This window comes from Gymnoscopelus microlampas, assembly GCF_963454915.1.
Source record: "Gymnoscopelus microlampas genome assembly, chromosome: 14".
NCBI lineage: Eukaryota > Metazoa > Chordata > Actinopteri > Myctophiformes > Myctophidae > Gymnoscopelus > Gymnoscopelus microlampas.
The window spans coordinates 3,648,891-3,665,138 of record NC_139951.1 but is presented as its reverse complement, the minus strand read 5'-3'; the positions used below and the strand labels follow the sequence as shown (position 1 = coordinate 3,665,138).

Here is a 16,248-nt window from a genome sequence, read left to right as displayed (position 1 = left end):
GAATACAATGGGTCATATTTTATGACTTTGTACGGTGACTTGAATTGGAGAACTTATTCAGCAGCTTCTTTTCCCTGTAACAAAAGTAAAGAATATAATTTTAGATATTCAACATGAATTTTCAGTTGAATCTTAGTTAAAGATAGTCAACATAATGAACCTTCATATTGAACACGTATTACCTTGGAGTCACGACTTTTAGCCCTCATCTTGTTGACCTGGCCTTCAGCGATGTCAGCACGCTCTTCAGCCTCCTCCAGCTCATTCTGAACCTTTCTGCACTTGGACAGGTGAGCGTTGGCTGCTTCCTCCTACAATATGATAGAGATGGTTGAAAGCCTCAATATTTGAAAAGAGCATCTTACAATTAGTCCAAACAAGACAATTTCAGGAAATTGTAATCAATGTGTGAATGTGACAAATACAGTGGCCCATGTAGCATGTTAATGAGTGAGCCTTGACAGGTTCTCATTAGAATGGCACAATCGTGGCTGTTTTCTTGTTCTTGTTCGGCACCCCGAGCCAAAAATTGCAGATTATAGGAAACAAAATCTGTTGCTTTCTGTAGTCCATTTTGGAAATGTACTTTTACCATTATGCCTGAAACTGCCTGTGTTTGCAGCATGTGCATGCTTTTCCTTTCAGCACCCATGTTACAGTATAAGGTCAGAGCTTCCCCCGCCCATGTGTGCAGTGCATTGCAGTACCGCTGTGTGCATGCTATACTGCAGAAACATGGCAAGCTAGAGATTCCATGTGCCGCTACTGGAAAGCAGTAAGATGGACACTGAAAAATGCTCTGCTGTTGGTCATATTGACATTACATAACTGATTCCTATTACAGTATACCTTTAATTATTCCATTAGTTAAACTATGACAACAACACTATGCCCATGGCGACCACAACTAAAGATGTATATTTGTCTTACCGCTTCCTCAGCCTGCCTCTTGTAGCCCTTCACCTTCATCTGAAGTTTGTCTACCAGATCCTGAAGCCTGCCAAGATTCTTCTTGTCCTCTTCAGTCTGAAGTAAAGTGAATTTATAACATCAGTTGTATGTTCATGCCATCTATTAATCTAATCAGTGGCATGATGGCTATTTAAGTGAACATGATATACAGTACCTGGTATGTCAGCTCCTTCACTCTCCTCTCGTACTTGCGGACACCTTTAATAGCGTCTGCTCCGCCTCTCTGTGCTCCTTCAACCTCTCCCTCCAGTTCACGCACCTTCACAATGGAATGATGCAATATGAAATTGTTTCTTCTTATTTCATTGATTATAAGCTGTGTTGAAGTAAACTAAATCTTACCCTAGACTCCAGTTTCTGGAGCTGCTTCTTGCCTCCCTTCATGGCCAGGTTCTCTGCCTCGTCGAGGCGATGCTGCAGGTCCTTGACTGTGACCTCCAGGTTCTTCTTCATCCTCTCCAAGTGAGAACTAGTGTCCTGCTCCTTCTTAAGCTCCTCGGCCATCATAGCAGCCTGGAAAGTAATGTTTTTTAAGATAAAAAATAGACTTAATTGTCCATCAAGGAAAACATTATGCTGCTTTATCACACTTGCCAAGAAAATCCAAGCCAATCCAAAAATACAAACATGGTAAAGATTATACTTATATAAATTCACATATTGACTGTGAGAAAATAGTTAATTATTGATAATAAACAGGTCATAATAAGGTAATAAACAGATACTAGTGTCATAAGACCAGAAGGAAACAAACAAGGTAAATATCAAGTGAATACATTCTTGTACCAGTTCAGTCTGCACTGTAGGATTCTGAGCCATATCTGTCTGAAGCCAGCGCCTCAGAATGCTGCGTTCAGAATTGTTGTTGTTATTTGTCTACCTGAGCACATATTTCTGATATAAAGTCTGAACATAGCGATGTTCCTTTTTTCCCTATTATCTTCATCATGGCTGTTTGAATAAGACAAGTTTAGCATTCTAAAATACATCCTCTGTTGAAGCCTATTATAGAGCAACGGTTTTCAACATGCGCATGCAATGAGCTTGCTGTATTGTATTGTATGTTAAGCATGCCAAAAGGATGTCTAATTGTCCTGGTATATTGGATAAGGGGCGGTCATCCTAACTTACATCAGTGATGGCTTTCTTTGCCTTCTCCTCAGCATTCCTTGCTTCTTGAACACTGTCATCCACTTCGCCTTGGACCTGGATCAGGTCACTCTCAAGTTTCTTCTTGGTGCCCAGAAGGCTTGTGTTCTAAAATAAAGATTCAGTTTAGCAATGCAAGTATGCATGACTTGTAAGTTAAATATGTTGAGAGTTTTTCCATTGACTTACCTGGGAGTGCAACAGGCCAGCGCGTTCACTAGCATCCACTAGTTCTTGTTCAGCCACTTTGCGGCCTCTCTCTGTCTGTTCCAGAGCCACTCTCAGCTCCTCGATCTCAGAAACCATGAGGCCATTCCTACGCTCCACCATGGCAGCTTGCTCCTTCACATCTTCTTGGCCTCTGACAGCATCGTCAAGGTGCAGTTGGGCATCCTAAAATAAATCACATTTGAGGTGATCACGTTAAGAGAAATATCAGCATGTGACTTGTTCAGTGCAGTTCTATTGTTTGAATATGTGTCTATCTAATATGTTTTGCACCTTAAGCGTTCCCTGGACGTTCCTCAGCTGCTTCTGGGCCTCAGCAGCCTGGCGGTTGGCATGGCTCAGCTGAACCTCCATCTCGTTCAGGTCTCCCTCCATCTTCTTCTTGATTCTCAGGGCATCGTTTCTGCTCCTGACCTCAGAGTCCAGAGTATTCTGCATGGAGTCAATCACCCTCTGGCTGTTCCTCTTGATCCCCTCCATCTCTTCATCCTTCTCTGCCAGCTTCCTGTCAACCTCACCCTTGATCTGGTTGAGCTCCAGCTGGACACGAAGAATCTTGGACTCCTCGTGCTCCAGAGTACCCTAAAATGTAATACAGGATCAAAAGGTTGTCGGACCTTTTAATGTAACATCGATCATACTGCTGTCCGGCCGGAACCAGCTAACTCCAAAATGGTAATTGTTCAGGAAATGAAAAACAAAATATGAATTTTTCAGAAAATGAAGAAAACCTTATATTTTTAAAACAAAGCAATACTGCCTCATCAAACTTGGTATTGTGACTTTATATATTATCAGATACTTGCATGTGTCATTATATTATCACCACTTTACCCAAATCCAGCACAAGTGGAGTTAGGAGGTTTTGTCCATCATTGAGTGGAGTTAGGAGGTTTTGTCCATCATTGATAAGAACAGCTGACAATGAATCTCAAAGCTCACAACACATCACAACGCATTGTGAGCTTGGAGATCAGCTATTTATGGTGTGCGCCATCCTCATATACTAAGTATAGATCAAGCTGAATACTGTACTTAAACAACTTTTAGTTTAACATGCATTGGAAACATCCATGGATCTAACTGTTACCACTGTTGTTCTTCTACAGTTGAGTACAACAAACAATTCTGCCTCAATACTCAATACTAAATGTATTTAACAAAAGCAATCATGGCACACCAACAATAAATAAATGGCATATCAATAAAAGAAATACATTCATGAATAATAGAATCTGTAGCCTATCAAATCTGTAGCCTACTGCACTAACAATAACAACCACAGTTGCATTTACCTATCCATCAACATTTTATTATTACACTGTTGTGTGTTGCCTAAACCTTCCAGTCACTGGGTTGGTGAAAACAACCCGCAAAACGGTGACCAGAGCCGAGAGCAAATGACTGTTCACTTAAAGTCTCTGCTAAAGGTGGAGGGTAAAGCATGAATGCAGTCTGACTTGAGTGATATTCAGTCACATCCTGCATATTGGTTTAACGCTGAAATTACACAGTGAAAACTGTCCAAATTTGTATCTGACAATTGGTCAAAAACAAAGTCTGAATTACGTTTTTTTAAATCTGTAGTATTTATATTTGACAATTGGCAAAAACCCTGTATATATAGTATGCAGCAGTGGAGAGCATGAGAGGAGGGGGGAGTTGTTTGTTTTGACGGACAGTTTGAGGATCCAATGGAGTTGGGAGTTTTCGTCCTAGGCGCTTTTTAATACTTTTCATAGGTTATTATTAAAAAAAACTTTACACAGATGTAAAGGGGGTTCAATAGCATTGATTTATGAAAAAAAAAAGAAAACCTGAAAATGGAGTTAGCTGGTCCCGGCTGGACACCGACGATACTGCTACACTGTCTGAATATAACCCTTATTGAAAGAAATCTAAAATATAGACATGTAGAACCTAAAAGATTTACCTCAGCTTCCTCCAGGGCTGTCTGGATCTCTGCCTTCTCTGTCTCCGTCTGTTTCTTGGATTTCTCCAGCTCATGGATGCTCTTTCCAGTCTCACCAATCTGTTCAGTCAGGTCTGAGATCTCCTCTGCAGTTGATTGAAAATAATGAATGAGGAACTTTCCAATCAGCAACTATTTTGTATTTGTATTTGCATTTGAATAAAGTTGAAGCTTGATCTTGAATATTAACGATTTTATTCCTTTACCGTTATTAAAAGATAAAACTCACGTTGCAGGTTCTTGTTTTCACGCTTCATGGTCTCCAGGTGGTCCAGAGACTCCTCATAGGAATTCTTCATTTTAAACATCTCAGTGCTGAGAGAACGAGCCTCTTTCTGAGCTCCCTCCAGCTCGGCCTGGCCCTCTTCATATTTCTGCTTCCAATCTGCCAAGACCTGCACAGCATTTGTAACAAAATGTGTCATTTACCCCAGTTTAAGGAGGCAAGAATGATTTTGTTGTAAAATAATGTATGTCAAAGCACCTTATCAAAGTTTCTCTGTTTCTTGTCAAGGTTGGCAGCCAAACCATTGGCCCTCTCCACATCAATCATGAGGTCTTCCACTTCACCCTGGAGTCTCTGTTTGGTTTTCTCCAGAGAGGCGCACTTGGAATTCACAGCCTCGATTTGCTCCTCAGCTTCCTGAAGACGCTGGGCGAGCTTCTTCCTGTTGATCAGTTTTAAATGGAATCAAATTATTGTGAGCAATATTTTGTATAGTGAGTGGTACCTGATGTTTTAAAAACACTGATCACTTACTTAGCTTCCTCCAGCTCCTCAGTGCGTTGGACAGCATCAGTCTCATACTTGCTCCTCCACTGACACACCTCAGCGTTGGCCTTAGACATTCCACGCTGCAGCTCGGCCTTGGCCTCCTGCTCCTCCTCAAACTGCTCCCTCAGAAGGTCACAGTCATGGCGAGCTGATTGCACAGCATGGGCAAGGGCATTCTTTGCCTGTCAAAACAAAAATGCCAAAGAAATGTCAGCTGGATATAATTACAAAAAGACTATTTTTAAACAAAAAAAAAAAGCTGTTCCTTACCTTAACCTCCTCTTCAACGTGTCTCTTCAACTCCTCAATCTGTTGGGTGAAGGCCTGCTTGCCTCTGGTGAGCTGAGAGACAATACCTTCTTTCTCCTCAAGTTGACGAGCAAACTCACCTAGTTAGAAATTTGAATATTAGTTTCAAACATTTAAATAATCTTTGTTGAATACATATTCCTTAAATTCCTGGGATGACTGCTGATCAAAGCATTATCTCTAATTATGGAATTTGCTCAAGTACCATTGACAAACCATGTAGGCTAGTAGACTTTACAATGAACATTTACCATTTTCTGTCAACAGTCTTGCTCTCTGAGCTCCAATATCATTTAACTGGCGAACATTCTCATCACTCTTGGACTTGATTTCACTGAGTTGGTCCTCAAGCGTGCGGCACATCTTCTCAAGATTTCCCTGTTGATTAACGTTGGACATAATATTCAATCACTGAAGTAACCTACAATGTATTCCCTTGTTTTAGTAATTCTTGTATTTGTCAAGAGTTACACACAAGCATTCTATTCTACCTTTGCCTTAGCAACAGCTTCCATGTTGCTGGACAGGTCATCGATCTCCATCTTGTATTCACTCTTCTCCTTCTCCAGTTTCTGCTTGACACGCTGGAGGTTGTCGATCTGCTCGCCTAGCTCTGCAACACTGTCCGCCTGTTTCTTACGGAGACCAGAAGCAGTGGCTTCATGCTGCAGGGTGGACTCTTCGAGGTCACGACGCAGCTTCTGGAACTCAGCCTCACGCTTCTTATTCATCTCGATCTGACTAGCAGTGGCTCCACCGGCCTCCTCCAGCCTCTCGCTGATCTCCTCAAGTTCCCTGGAGAGGTCAGCTCTCTGCTTCTCAACCTTGGCACGAGCGGCACGCTCTGCCTCGATCTCCTCCTCCAGTTCTTCAATACGAGCCTTTCAAATTAATGAACGTATTAAAATCCTAATTTACACTTACTTATTGTCTCCACCAGGCCGAAAGGCTTGGCGAGAGAGTATGTTTTGCACCCTCACCGTCTGTGTGTCTGTGAGCAGCTAATCGCCGGCACCGTTAGCTCGGTCAATGCGAGTTTTTCAGATTGGCCTGTTATAGTGCCACCAGGAGGCCAATTTGTGCAACACGGATCTGTCCGATTTCCCATATTCCATCCTGATTGCCTAAGATTGGCTTCCAAAGTTTGCAGGATTGGTTCGTTTTCAACAAAATGCCTCAAATCATGAATGCAACATGCAATGTCAGTGAAGTTTTGCACGTATATTCCCACTAGACCGAGGAAGAAATGCCACTTGAACATTTTCAAATCAGCCTCATGGTGGCGCTATAACAGGCCGTTTTGCGTTTCTTACCTATACCTACCTATAACTGCACGATCTGCGTGAAAATTTGCACGCATACTACCTGGAAGCCAAGGAAAAACCTTTGCCCTGCATTTTTTATATCTGCCTTTTAAAGCGCCACCAGGAGGCCGATTTGTGCAAAACACATTTTTAGATTTTATTCCTACACATTCTGTCAAAAAATCACACAAATCTATACACACTCTATAGTCATGTGATCAACACAGATCTGTCCGATTTTTCATATTCCATTCTAATTGGCTAAATTGGCTTCCAAAGTTTGAGGAGAGGTCCGTTTTGAACAAAATGCCTCAAATCATGAACGCAGTGTGCAATTTCCATGAAATTTTGCACGCACATTCCCACTAGGCCGAGGAAGAAATGCCACCCTGTTCACATTGGCCTGTTATAGCGCCACCAGCAGGTCTAATTTAGTAAAACACATTTTTGGAACAAAAAGCCCTCAAATCGTGAATGCAGTGTCCGATTGCCGTGAATGGCCTAAGAAGAAATGGCACCCTTTTCACATTGGCCTATTATAGCACCACCAGAAGGCCACACTAATCTACCTGACCTGGCGGAGACCTGTGCTCCGAGGAGAACTTTTTCTAGTTATCAATGATTTTAAAGAAGCTGAATAAAAGAAATACCTGGAGTTCTTTGATCTTCTTCTGTAGCTGGGCCCCCAAAGATTGCTCATCCTCAATCTTACTCAGAAGCTGGCTTACTTCAAAGTCCTTCCTGTGGAATACAGTCATACATCATATTTTAGTGGTAGTTTTCATCCATCGCATTTCATATTGTTATTTGTATTCATATGATTTATTATTAATATCAATTATCAATTATTCATATTGTGGTCCACATTACTTCTTAATCTTCTCATCAGACTGCTGCTTGTCATTCTCCAGATCCATGATGGATTCCTGGGCCAGTTTCAGATCACCCTCAAGCTTTCTCTTGGCTCTCTCAAGGTCCATGCGGAGCTTCTTCTCTTGCTCCAGAGAACCCTCCAACTGCACAACAATATATTTGTCTTATTATTCAGTACCACAATAAACATACCGTATATGTTCAAAACAGCCAATTGACTTGATGAACTCACATCGTCAACTTGCTGCTCCAGCTTGGTCTTGGCCTTGGTCAGAGTGTTGACTTTGTCTTCCTCTGCCTGCAGGTCATCAAGAGTCTGCTGATGTGCCTCTTGGAGGGCCTTCTTTTCCTTGGTCAGCTTAGCAAGACCTTCATCCTGAGAGGCCATCTCCTCAGTCAGGTTCTTCACCTAAATATGCAGAATGAATGAATCATTATTGTTCTATAACTTGATAAGAAAGCTTGAGTGTATAATCATGAGTGGATCATTATTGTTCTATAACTTGATGAGACGGCTAGAGTGTATAATGTTGAACCTTGTTTTCAGTGGCGTGTTTCTCTTTCTCCACTTTGGCCAGGGTGAGCTCCAGGTCATCAATGTCCTTCTTGAGCTCAGAGCATTCATCTTCCAGCTTCCTCTTCTTGGCAGTCAGTTCAGCATTGATCTCCTCCTCGTCCTCCAGTCTCTCAGTCGTCTCTTTGACCTTTGCCTCCAACTGGATCTTACTTTTAATAAGACCCTCACATCTCTCCTCAGCATCATTCAATGCTTCATCTCCCTGGTTGTCAATGAAAAAGATAAGTGAGGGAACTTGTTGCAGCATTTGTTCTGGGTGAGATATATGAGATTATTTGTTTTGCAGCTGCTTCCTGGGGGGGGGGGGTACATTAACACAGCGGACATTAACTGACTGAACAAGCTGGTGAAAAAGGCAGGCTCTATCGTTGTCAGAGCCTGGACGGTACGGAGGTGGAGGTGAGGACAAGGAAGAAGCTGGAGGCTATCAACCTACAGTACTCCAAAAGGATATACTATAGTAGTGTGTGGGTGAGGAGCAGTGGCATATAAAGACTCAACCTCCCCCTCAGAAGAACGACAAATTGGGTCAGGCCTTTGTGCTGGTAGCCATGTAGCTATACAACGATGCCAACAGCCGTTCGACCACCAGACATTCTCTGCCATGGTCTACATCTACATTCTACATTAGATAAAAGATGATAAACCATATGAAATATTAGCAACACTTCCTGTACAACTGTAGCTACTTACTGATGCCGCTGACTGTGCAAGGTTATTCTTCTCCTGCACCAGAGATACCATTTTCTCTTCCAGTGTCTTCTTCGTGGCCAGGGCAGCAGCCAGGTCAATTTTCATCTTCTCATAGTTCTCTTTCATGTTCTGAAGCTCCTTCTCAGTCTCAGCGCTCTGCAGGAGAGGCTTGATCTTGAAGTACAGCCCCATCCATGGCCAGTTTTTCACATTGCAGAATGAGCGCACGTTGAACTGGATGGTGTAAATGGCCTCTCTGTGGAAAGCGGTTTCAATGGATCATGATTTAGCTGAAGATCGAGGGTTTCCATGTAATACGACTGCAGGCTGTTATTAAAGCTGTTATTATTGTGTCATAGTCGTTTCTGTTGTTGTCGTTATTATTGCTGTTGGTATTATTGTTGTTAACCCCCGGGAAAGTAAATGCAGATGGCCATCCGTCTTAGAGCCCGTATCTGCTCAAGGTTTCTTCTCCTGTTTAAGGGGAGTGTTTTTCCTTACCACAGTCATCAAAAGCTTCCTCGGCAATTTTTGCTATTTTTATTATAATGATTTGACATTTTACTTTTGTTTTATTGAACAGCAATGACAACGTTTACTTACAAATTGTACTTAATATTGAATTGATGTTTTCATATTACCTCCTAACCATCATCTTGACAAACTCCTTCCTCATGACGTAAGCTCGTCCGAGAGCCTGAGTCATTGTGACCAGAGCAAACAGCTTTTCATCTCGCATCTCCTCCAGGACACCCAGCAGACCAGCTTTGAAGAACACCTGAATACAGTGTTACAAACACTGAGCATTGAGCAACTAAAAAAACGTAAAATCTACTTTTAGTCATCTCTGGATAATGTTAAACCAGATTGGGAGTGTGTTTACCTTGGTGTGTCCAAACTTGTACTCATCATGAGGTACGGCAATGGACCCAAGAAGCTTCTCAGAGGCTTTCTTGTTGTCCATGAACGCGCCATCGGGACATGCGCTGGCATTCAGTACTTTGTACCTGTTTTTTTAAAGTTCATGGTCATTTTGCGCTGACATTCAGTACTTTGTACCTGTTTTGTAAAAGTGGGTCATTTTGTGTTAATAGGTGTGGAACTAAAAGTTGCTGGAAAAAGGAATGAATACCTCTGCTTGAAGTCAGCATAGGGGATTCTGCTTGGGAAGCCCTTTGTACAAATCCTGATGCCCTCCAGCACACCGTTACACCTCAGCTGGTGGATGACCAGGAAGTTCTCCATCAGGCCTGTAAAGATGTTGCTTCATTATTATTAGGACAAAATAGTTACACACTGGCCAAAGTTGCATTCAATGGCCACCTCACAATCATTTGTTTAAATGTTTATTTTCAGTGTTTACCGGGAGTCTTGGACTCATTGGGAATCAGGCAACGCACAAAGTGAGGATGAGTACTCCTCAGATTGGTCATCAGCATCCCCAAGTTCGCCTATTGAGACAATTATTTTAGCAAAAAGTAAGACAATATTGTACTTTTCCCCCCAGTAGAATTATTGGAACTCTTTAGATTCTAGTTACTTTACAGATTTAGATTTTTCTAAAACATACATTAACCACTTAAGCCCTGTTTTAAACTTCAGCCATTCAAAGATAGCTGCTCTACAAGCTCACATCATGTGATACAGAAATTGTTTAATTCCAACATGAAAAGACATGCCTATTTTTTACAGGACTATAATGTTGATAATAATGAATAAATATTCTTACCCTGAAAGCACTAGACACAGTCTGCATGGAACCACCCTTCTTCTTGCCTCCCTTCTTTGTCGTATCTGTGTATATTTGTAAGAATCATGAGTGGATCCCGCATCCCTCCTTTTCTTTGTTAAAGTCAACAGACATTGTATTTTTTGTTATACAGAATGAATATTCCTCCCTTCTTGTCAGATTCGGAGTGTTTATATTATTAGGCTCAGGTGGGGGATAGAACACATTATATTATTATTATATTGATTAATTAACACACCTTCAGACTCAGGAGGAGGATAGAACACATTATATTATATTAACAAACATACCTTCAGGCTCGGGAGGAGGATAGAACACAGGCAGCAGTTTAACTGAAGACTTTTGGAACAGCTGAATGACAGAGTCGTTCAGGGGGTCCTTGTTCTTCTCAAGCCAGCCTGTAATGCTGTAGTCCACAGTTCCAGCGTAGTGGACCAGGGAGAAGTGGGCCTCACCCTTGCCTTTGGCCGGCTTGGGCTTCTCAAAGGCCTTGTTCTTCCCAAGATGCTGGTCAAGCAACTTTTCGGCGAAGGTTTTGTCTGAAGACTTTGGGAACATGCACTGCTCTTCAAGGATGGAGAAGATGCCCAATGGCTTTGTAAAGGAGACAAAAGAGACAAATCACCACAAACGAAGTGCCAATGACAAAAACTATATTAACATCATGTCCATTAAAGCACAACAAAGTGTTCCATAAGTGTTACGCCGTGCGGACACGGTCACCTCGGAAAACAAGGAAGTGTTGATCAAATAGAATCAATTTTCGGTTACTGCATTTCTATTTCTCGCTTCTTTGCTTCTTCACTTGAGATCAATGTTTAGCTGTAAATGACATTGTGTGTTTGTTTACATAAAATCAACTAGCGCAGGTGCACAAAATCTACTAGCACAGGTGCTCTGAGCCTTTGATTAGACAGCGGTCTGTTATTGAGCTCATCGGTCATTATCCAGAAATAACACACCACTGAATTCAGTGATTGACCAATCAGAATTAAGCATCCAACCAAGCCGTGTAATAAAATATAATAATACCTTCTCAATTAGCTCAATGCAGACAGCCAAGTCCATGCCGAAGTCAATGAGATCCCAGGGAATTCCTTCCTTCTTGTACTCTTCTTGCTCCAGAACAAACATGGTGTGGTTGAAAAACTGTTGCAGTTTCTCATTGGTGAAGTTGATGCACAGCTGCTCCAGGGTGTTGAACTGTGAGTGGAAATATCATTAGCCCAATTTCTTGTAATTATGTAACTGTGACAAAAATAACAAGTCTCCCACTTAAAACAAGTCCATGCTTACATCAAAGATTTCAAAACCAGCGATGTCCAGCACACCAATGTAGTAGTTTCTCTGCTGCTTGGTGTCCAGCATCTCATTGATCCTAACGACCATCCAGAAGAACTCCTTCTCATAGAGGGACTTGGCCAAGGCACCAACTGAGTTCATTACCTATGGAAATAGGAACGTTATTAGTAGGGGTGTGAATTACACAATTTAGGCATTTAGCAGACGCTCCATCCAGAGTGATTTACAGTAAGCAAGGAAAACATGAGGTAATGCATCAAATGCATTGCATTAGTAATCTAGGATCATAGGTAAACCAAGAACCTATCATCAGTCTAAACATTATAATCTAAAACAATCTATAATCTGCACATTGAAACTATACACTTGGATGCCAGGTCTACAGATTAACCTGGCATCTGTCTACATAACATGCCATCGAAATTACATTTAGCCTTTGCATAAGCCTGCAAGGTCATCAAGGCTAGGGGAAGTTCTACGGCAAGTGCTACGGGCTATGGAGTCTGAAGAGGTGAGTCTTCAGATTACGGCGGAAGATTGGGAGTGAGTCTGCAATGGGGAGTTTGTTCCACTGTTTGGGAGCCAGAAGGGAGAAGAGTCTGTCCCGGGTGTTTTTACAGAAGATGATTTAAGACAGTCTGGACACAACTCAAAAAGGTATTAGAGTTCTAATGGTATGCTGTGTTGAGAATATAAAGTGTTTATGAAATCAGAACATGGAAATAATGTAATTTACTCACCTGTGGCACAGTCTGTCCCTTAGTGACATACTCGTTTCCAACTTTCACTCTGGGGTAACAATACGCCTTAAGCATCTCTGCTGAGTTTATGCCCAACAGGTAGGAAATCTTGTCAGCCTCTGAAATGTTCATACAATTTGCAATTTTGGCATTTAATCCTTAGAGAGATTAACAGTAGGTAGGTAAACACAAGGTAATACGTCAAATGCATAGACATAGTAATCTAGGATCATAGCTCTAAACAGTATAATATATAAAAAACAAAAAAAGGAAATATATTGAAAATATATTTAGCTTAGTTCATTTAGACGTAAAATAATTCAATACTGACAAAGTATGCATTATTTTCATTCCTTAGTTGAATATGCAGCTTACCTTCTGTGCCATCAGGCTCAGCCTGTTCCTCACGCTGCTTCTGTTTGAACTTCATGACACCATGATGCATCACTGCACCGGTGAACTTGTAGATGTACTGTTTCTGCTCAGCGTCGAAACCCAGGATGTCAATAGCATCCTGATAAGCAGCAGAGATGTATTCAAAAGATTGAGATTAAGCATTAGATTAACAGACAGTATATGTGTATACAGGGTATCTGCACATTTCTAAAGTGACAATTTAAGGACTTTTAAGACCTTTTACTTAAGACCATTACGGTGTCAAAAGTAATCAACAAACTATACTATAAAAATTGACAAATATTATCTAAGAAGAATTTGAAAACATGTAGATCGGCTATTTTCACAAATCTGTGAAACCGAGTCAAACTAAATGTAATGCCTCAACCGCTACCATTCCAAGTGCTTGTCAGGGTGGGGGGTCCCCAGTTCAAATAGGATTTGTTTTGGGGGGTCAAGGCCTGAAAACTTTGAGAACCACTGCTTTAGAAAATACATTTTGCAGAGCACTGCAGCGCACAGTGAGTATTAGAATATTAAAATAATGTTTACTGACATCCGTAGCGTCCAGCTCCTCTTTGTCGTTAATGCTGGCCACAGTGATCACACCCATGCTGATCAACGGGAAGTCGTAGGGGTTGGAGGTGATCAGACACATTTCTTAAAAGGGATTAAAAAAGGGTGATCATGTGTTTTTATTCATTAATGTATGTTCTCGCTGCATTATCAGTCATTCCATTTACCAATAATCTCAGGTTTGTGGTTGGTCATCATCTGGAAAAAGATGTGGTAACCTCTCTCTGCAGGAAGCTGGTAGGTCACTCTGGACTTCTCCAGCAGATCTATATGGGTTGCACATAACTCATATTAATAATAATTATTTTTAGTATTATAATAATAATACTATTCTATATGGGTAATATTAGTAATAGTAATAATAAAATAAAATAAAATAAAATAAAATAAATAATAATAATAATCTATATGGGTTGTACATAACTCAAAATGTAATCCTCAAATGAAGGCATGTATAATTTATCATCTGTGAACTTCATACTTACATGTCTCAATATCAGCACTGGCCAGTTTACCCGTTGTGCCGAAATGGATTCTGATGAATTTACCCTGTTTGATACAGCACAATTTGTTGCATCCCTCTTGCATCACATTGTGGAATTATTGCAGGTTTTCTCATAAAATTATTTACACTTACAAAGCGAGAGGAGTTGTCATTCCTCACAGTCTTGGCATTACCATAGGCCTCCAGCAAGGGATTGGCTGCAATAATCTGATCCTCCAATGACCCCTAGAATGTTTTAGACATCGCCCAATTGAAAATTTGGTCAGAATTCTTGTACATTGAATTGCTATATAATATTGCATACAAATGCTTTATGTTCAAAAACATGTATATGTTGAAGTTAAAAACCTGTACATATACCTTGATTTTACCGCTATCGGCCGCCGATTTCCCCTCACCAGAACTAGCTGTTGCAAAGTATTGGATGACACGCTTGGTGTTCACAGTCTTTCCAGCACCGGATTCTCCACTGATTATAAATAAACATATTCAGAGAAATGCAGTTAGTGAATTTGTGTACAATGTTCTTTTTTTAAAGCCTAGTAGATGGGAAACTTACGTGATCAGGACAGACTGGTTCTCTTTATCTGTAAAATGTAAAGCAAACTTTTAGCCATGGATACACCACAAAACCATTATAGTTATATTATTGTTTTTACATTGTCCTGAGTAGTACGTACCCATCAGCATGAACTGATAGGCGTTGTCAGAGACAGAGAAGATGTGGGGTGGAGCCTCAATACGCTTCTTGCCTCTGTAGGCATTTACAACGTCCTGGTCGTACACTGGGAGCCACTTGTAGGGGTTCACAGTTGCACAAAACAAGCCAGAGTAGGTCTGAAGGGGAGAAGAGAGAGAACATTAACATCATACAACATAGCACTGAGCATGCCACATATCTGGGACAACAGATCACTAGAGCTGGGATTACAGTCATGAGTTTCAAGTGGCATCAACTAATGAGCAAGTTAACTTCAGAAGAGTTTGTTTGCATTTGTTTTTCTATGGTTTTCACTTGATGATAGAACTTGTACACTGTATTTTTCTTTCTTTGCTATCGACAGGTGCAATACTGTACTGTTCTCAGCATGTAGAAAACCTTACATAGATCATCCATGCTGCATAACGCTCTTTGAGGTTATACAGGACAGTGGCTTCACTGAGGTGGGTCATCATGGCCATGTCCTCAATTTTGTCATACTTGGGAGGGTTCATAGGGGAAACATCAGCCTCCTTTACAGTTCTTTCCTAAAAAAAAAAAAAAAAAAAGCACAAATCCATAATGTATTGTGATTACAGTTGTACTGTTCCACTATTTGATTTTAGATACACCTCTACCTACCACTTTATCCAAGAGTGTTTCCACAGTGACTTTGTCACCGTCCTTCTTTATAATTTTACACTTGAGGTACAGCTCCTTAGTATCAGCCACATATGCTGCAGTTTTGGCATCAAAGGGCATAGCTTGAGCCTCCATTCTCTCCCTCTCTGGCTTACGGAGATAAATGGCGGCCTTGCCATACTGCTCCATCTCTGCGTCCGTACTCATGGTGGCGGCTTTCTGTAGACAGACAAATAGATGGTGTTGATGCCTTTGCTGACTTGAGATCTGAGCACATAATTGTAGGACTATTCTTATGGTTATAGCTTATTGTAGGTTTATTAGAAAACATATGAACACTCACTTTTACCCACTACCAGTAGCAGTGGAATCTTGAGTGCAATCCCTACGTGTGAAAAAACACATAATTTTGAGGATATTAACATGAGTTGATGATTTAATACAATTTATAATCATGAATTAGATTGGACTGTATAAATCTTAATGTTCATTCTTGCCACACACCACTTTGTAAGAGACACATTTAAAAAATTCAGTTCCATATCTGAAAGGTTGAAATTATACTGTACTTGCCCGTTCTGTTTTTTTATTTGTTTGTTTGTTTTTTGCTTCTTCTTAATTTCACCAAGTATTTTTTTTGTTATTACAACCGTGTTTCTAATTTTGTATTTGTACTGAAGCAATGCTAGATTTCTTTCTTCTTTAATTCCATTGTATGAATTAAGGTTACATTCAGAGGTGGGCAGTCTAGCCAAGCACTACTCGAGTAAAAATATTGTTACTTA

General features: G+C 40.8%; 1 protein-coding gene across 1 annotated transcript; it reads right to left on the bottom strand.

Annotated features, from left to right (window-relative positions):
- On the bottom strand, positions 1 to 15,673 carry LOC311060929 (myosin heavy chain, fast skeletal muscle-like). The gene is made up of 39 exons (XM_084079330.1): positions 15,464 to 15,673; positions 15,226 to 15,369; positions 14,802 to 14,958; positions 14,681 to 14,708; positions 14,482 to 14,590; positions 14,254 to 14,346; positions 14,102 to 14,165; positions 13,784 to 13,882; positions 13,597 to 13,700; positions 13,020 to 13,158; positions 12,645 to 12,763; positions 11,899 to 12,048; positions 11,635 to 11,805; positions 10,893 to 11,196; positions 10,582 to 10,646; positions 10,216 to 10,303; positions 9,985 to 10,102; positions 9,736 to 9,859; positions 9,494 to 9,630; positions 8,853 to 9,108; positions 8,119 to 8,361; positions 7,815 to 7,991; positions 7,580 to 7,725; positions 7,360 to 7,450; positions 5,897 to 6,286; positions 5,657 to 5,783; positions 5,367 to 5,485; positions 5,082 to 5,278; positions 4,806 to 4,989; positions 4,551 to 4,716; positions 4,283 to 4,407; positions 2,623 to 2,931; positions 2,311 to 2,514; positions 2,104 to 2,229; positions 1,315 to 1,485; positions 1,127 to 1,231; positions 931 to 1,026; positions 176 to 311; positions 1 to 64 (listed from the first exon to the last, which is right to left on the bottom strand). The coding sequence occupies exons 1-39, from the start codon at positions 15,668 to 15,670 to the stop codon at positions 54 to 56; spliced, it is 5,799 nt and encodes a 1,932-aa protein (XP_083935456.1). The 5' UTR covers positions 15,671 to 15,673; the 3' UTR covers positions 1 to 53.
- Between the last annotated feature and the right edge of the window lie 575 nt (positions 15,674 to 16,248).

Excerpts from the sequence above, each read along its gene's own strand:
- LOC311060929 (XM_084079330.1), bottom strand. The coding sequence starts at position 15,670 with ATGAGTACGGACGCAGAGATGGAGCAGTATGGCAAGGCCGCCATTTAT. Across the intron at positions 9,631-9,735 it reads ACAAGTTTGGACACACCAAG|GTGTTCTTCAAAGCTGGTCT; the intron begins GTAAACACACTC and ends CACTGTATTCAG. Across the intron at positions 7,451-7,579 it reads TCTGATGAGAAGATTAAGAA|GAAGGACTTTGAAGTAAGCC; the intron begins GTAATGTGGACC and ends TGTATTCCACAG.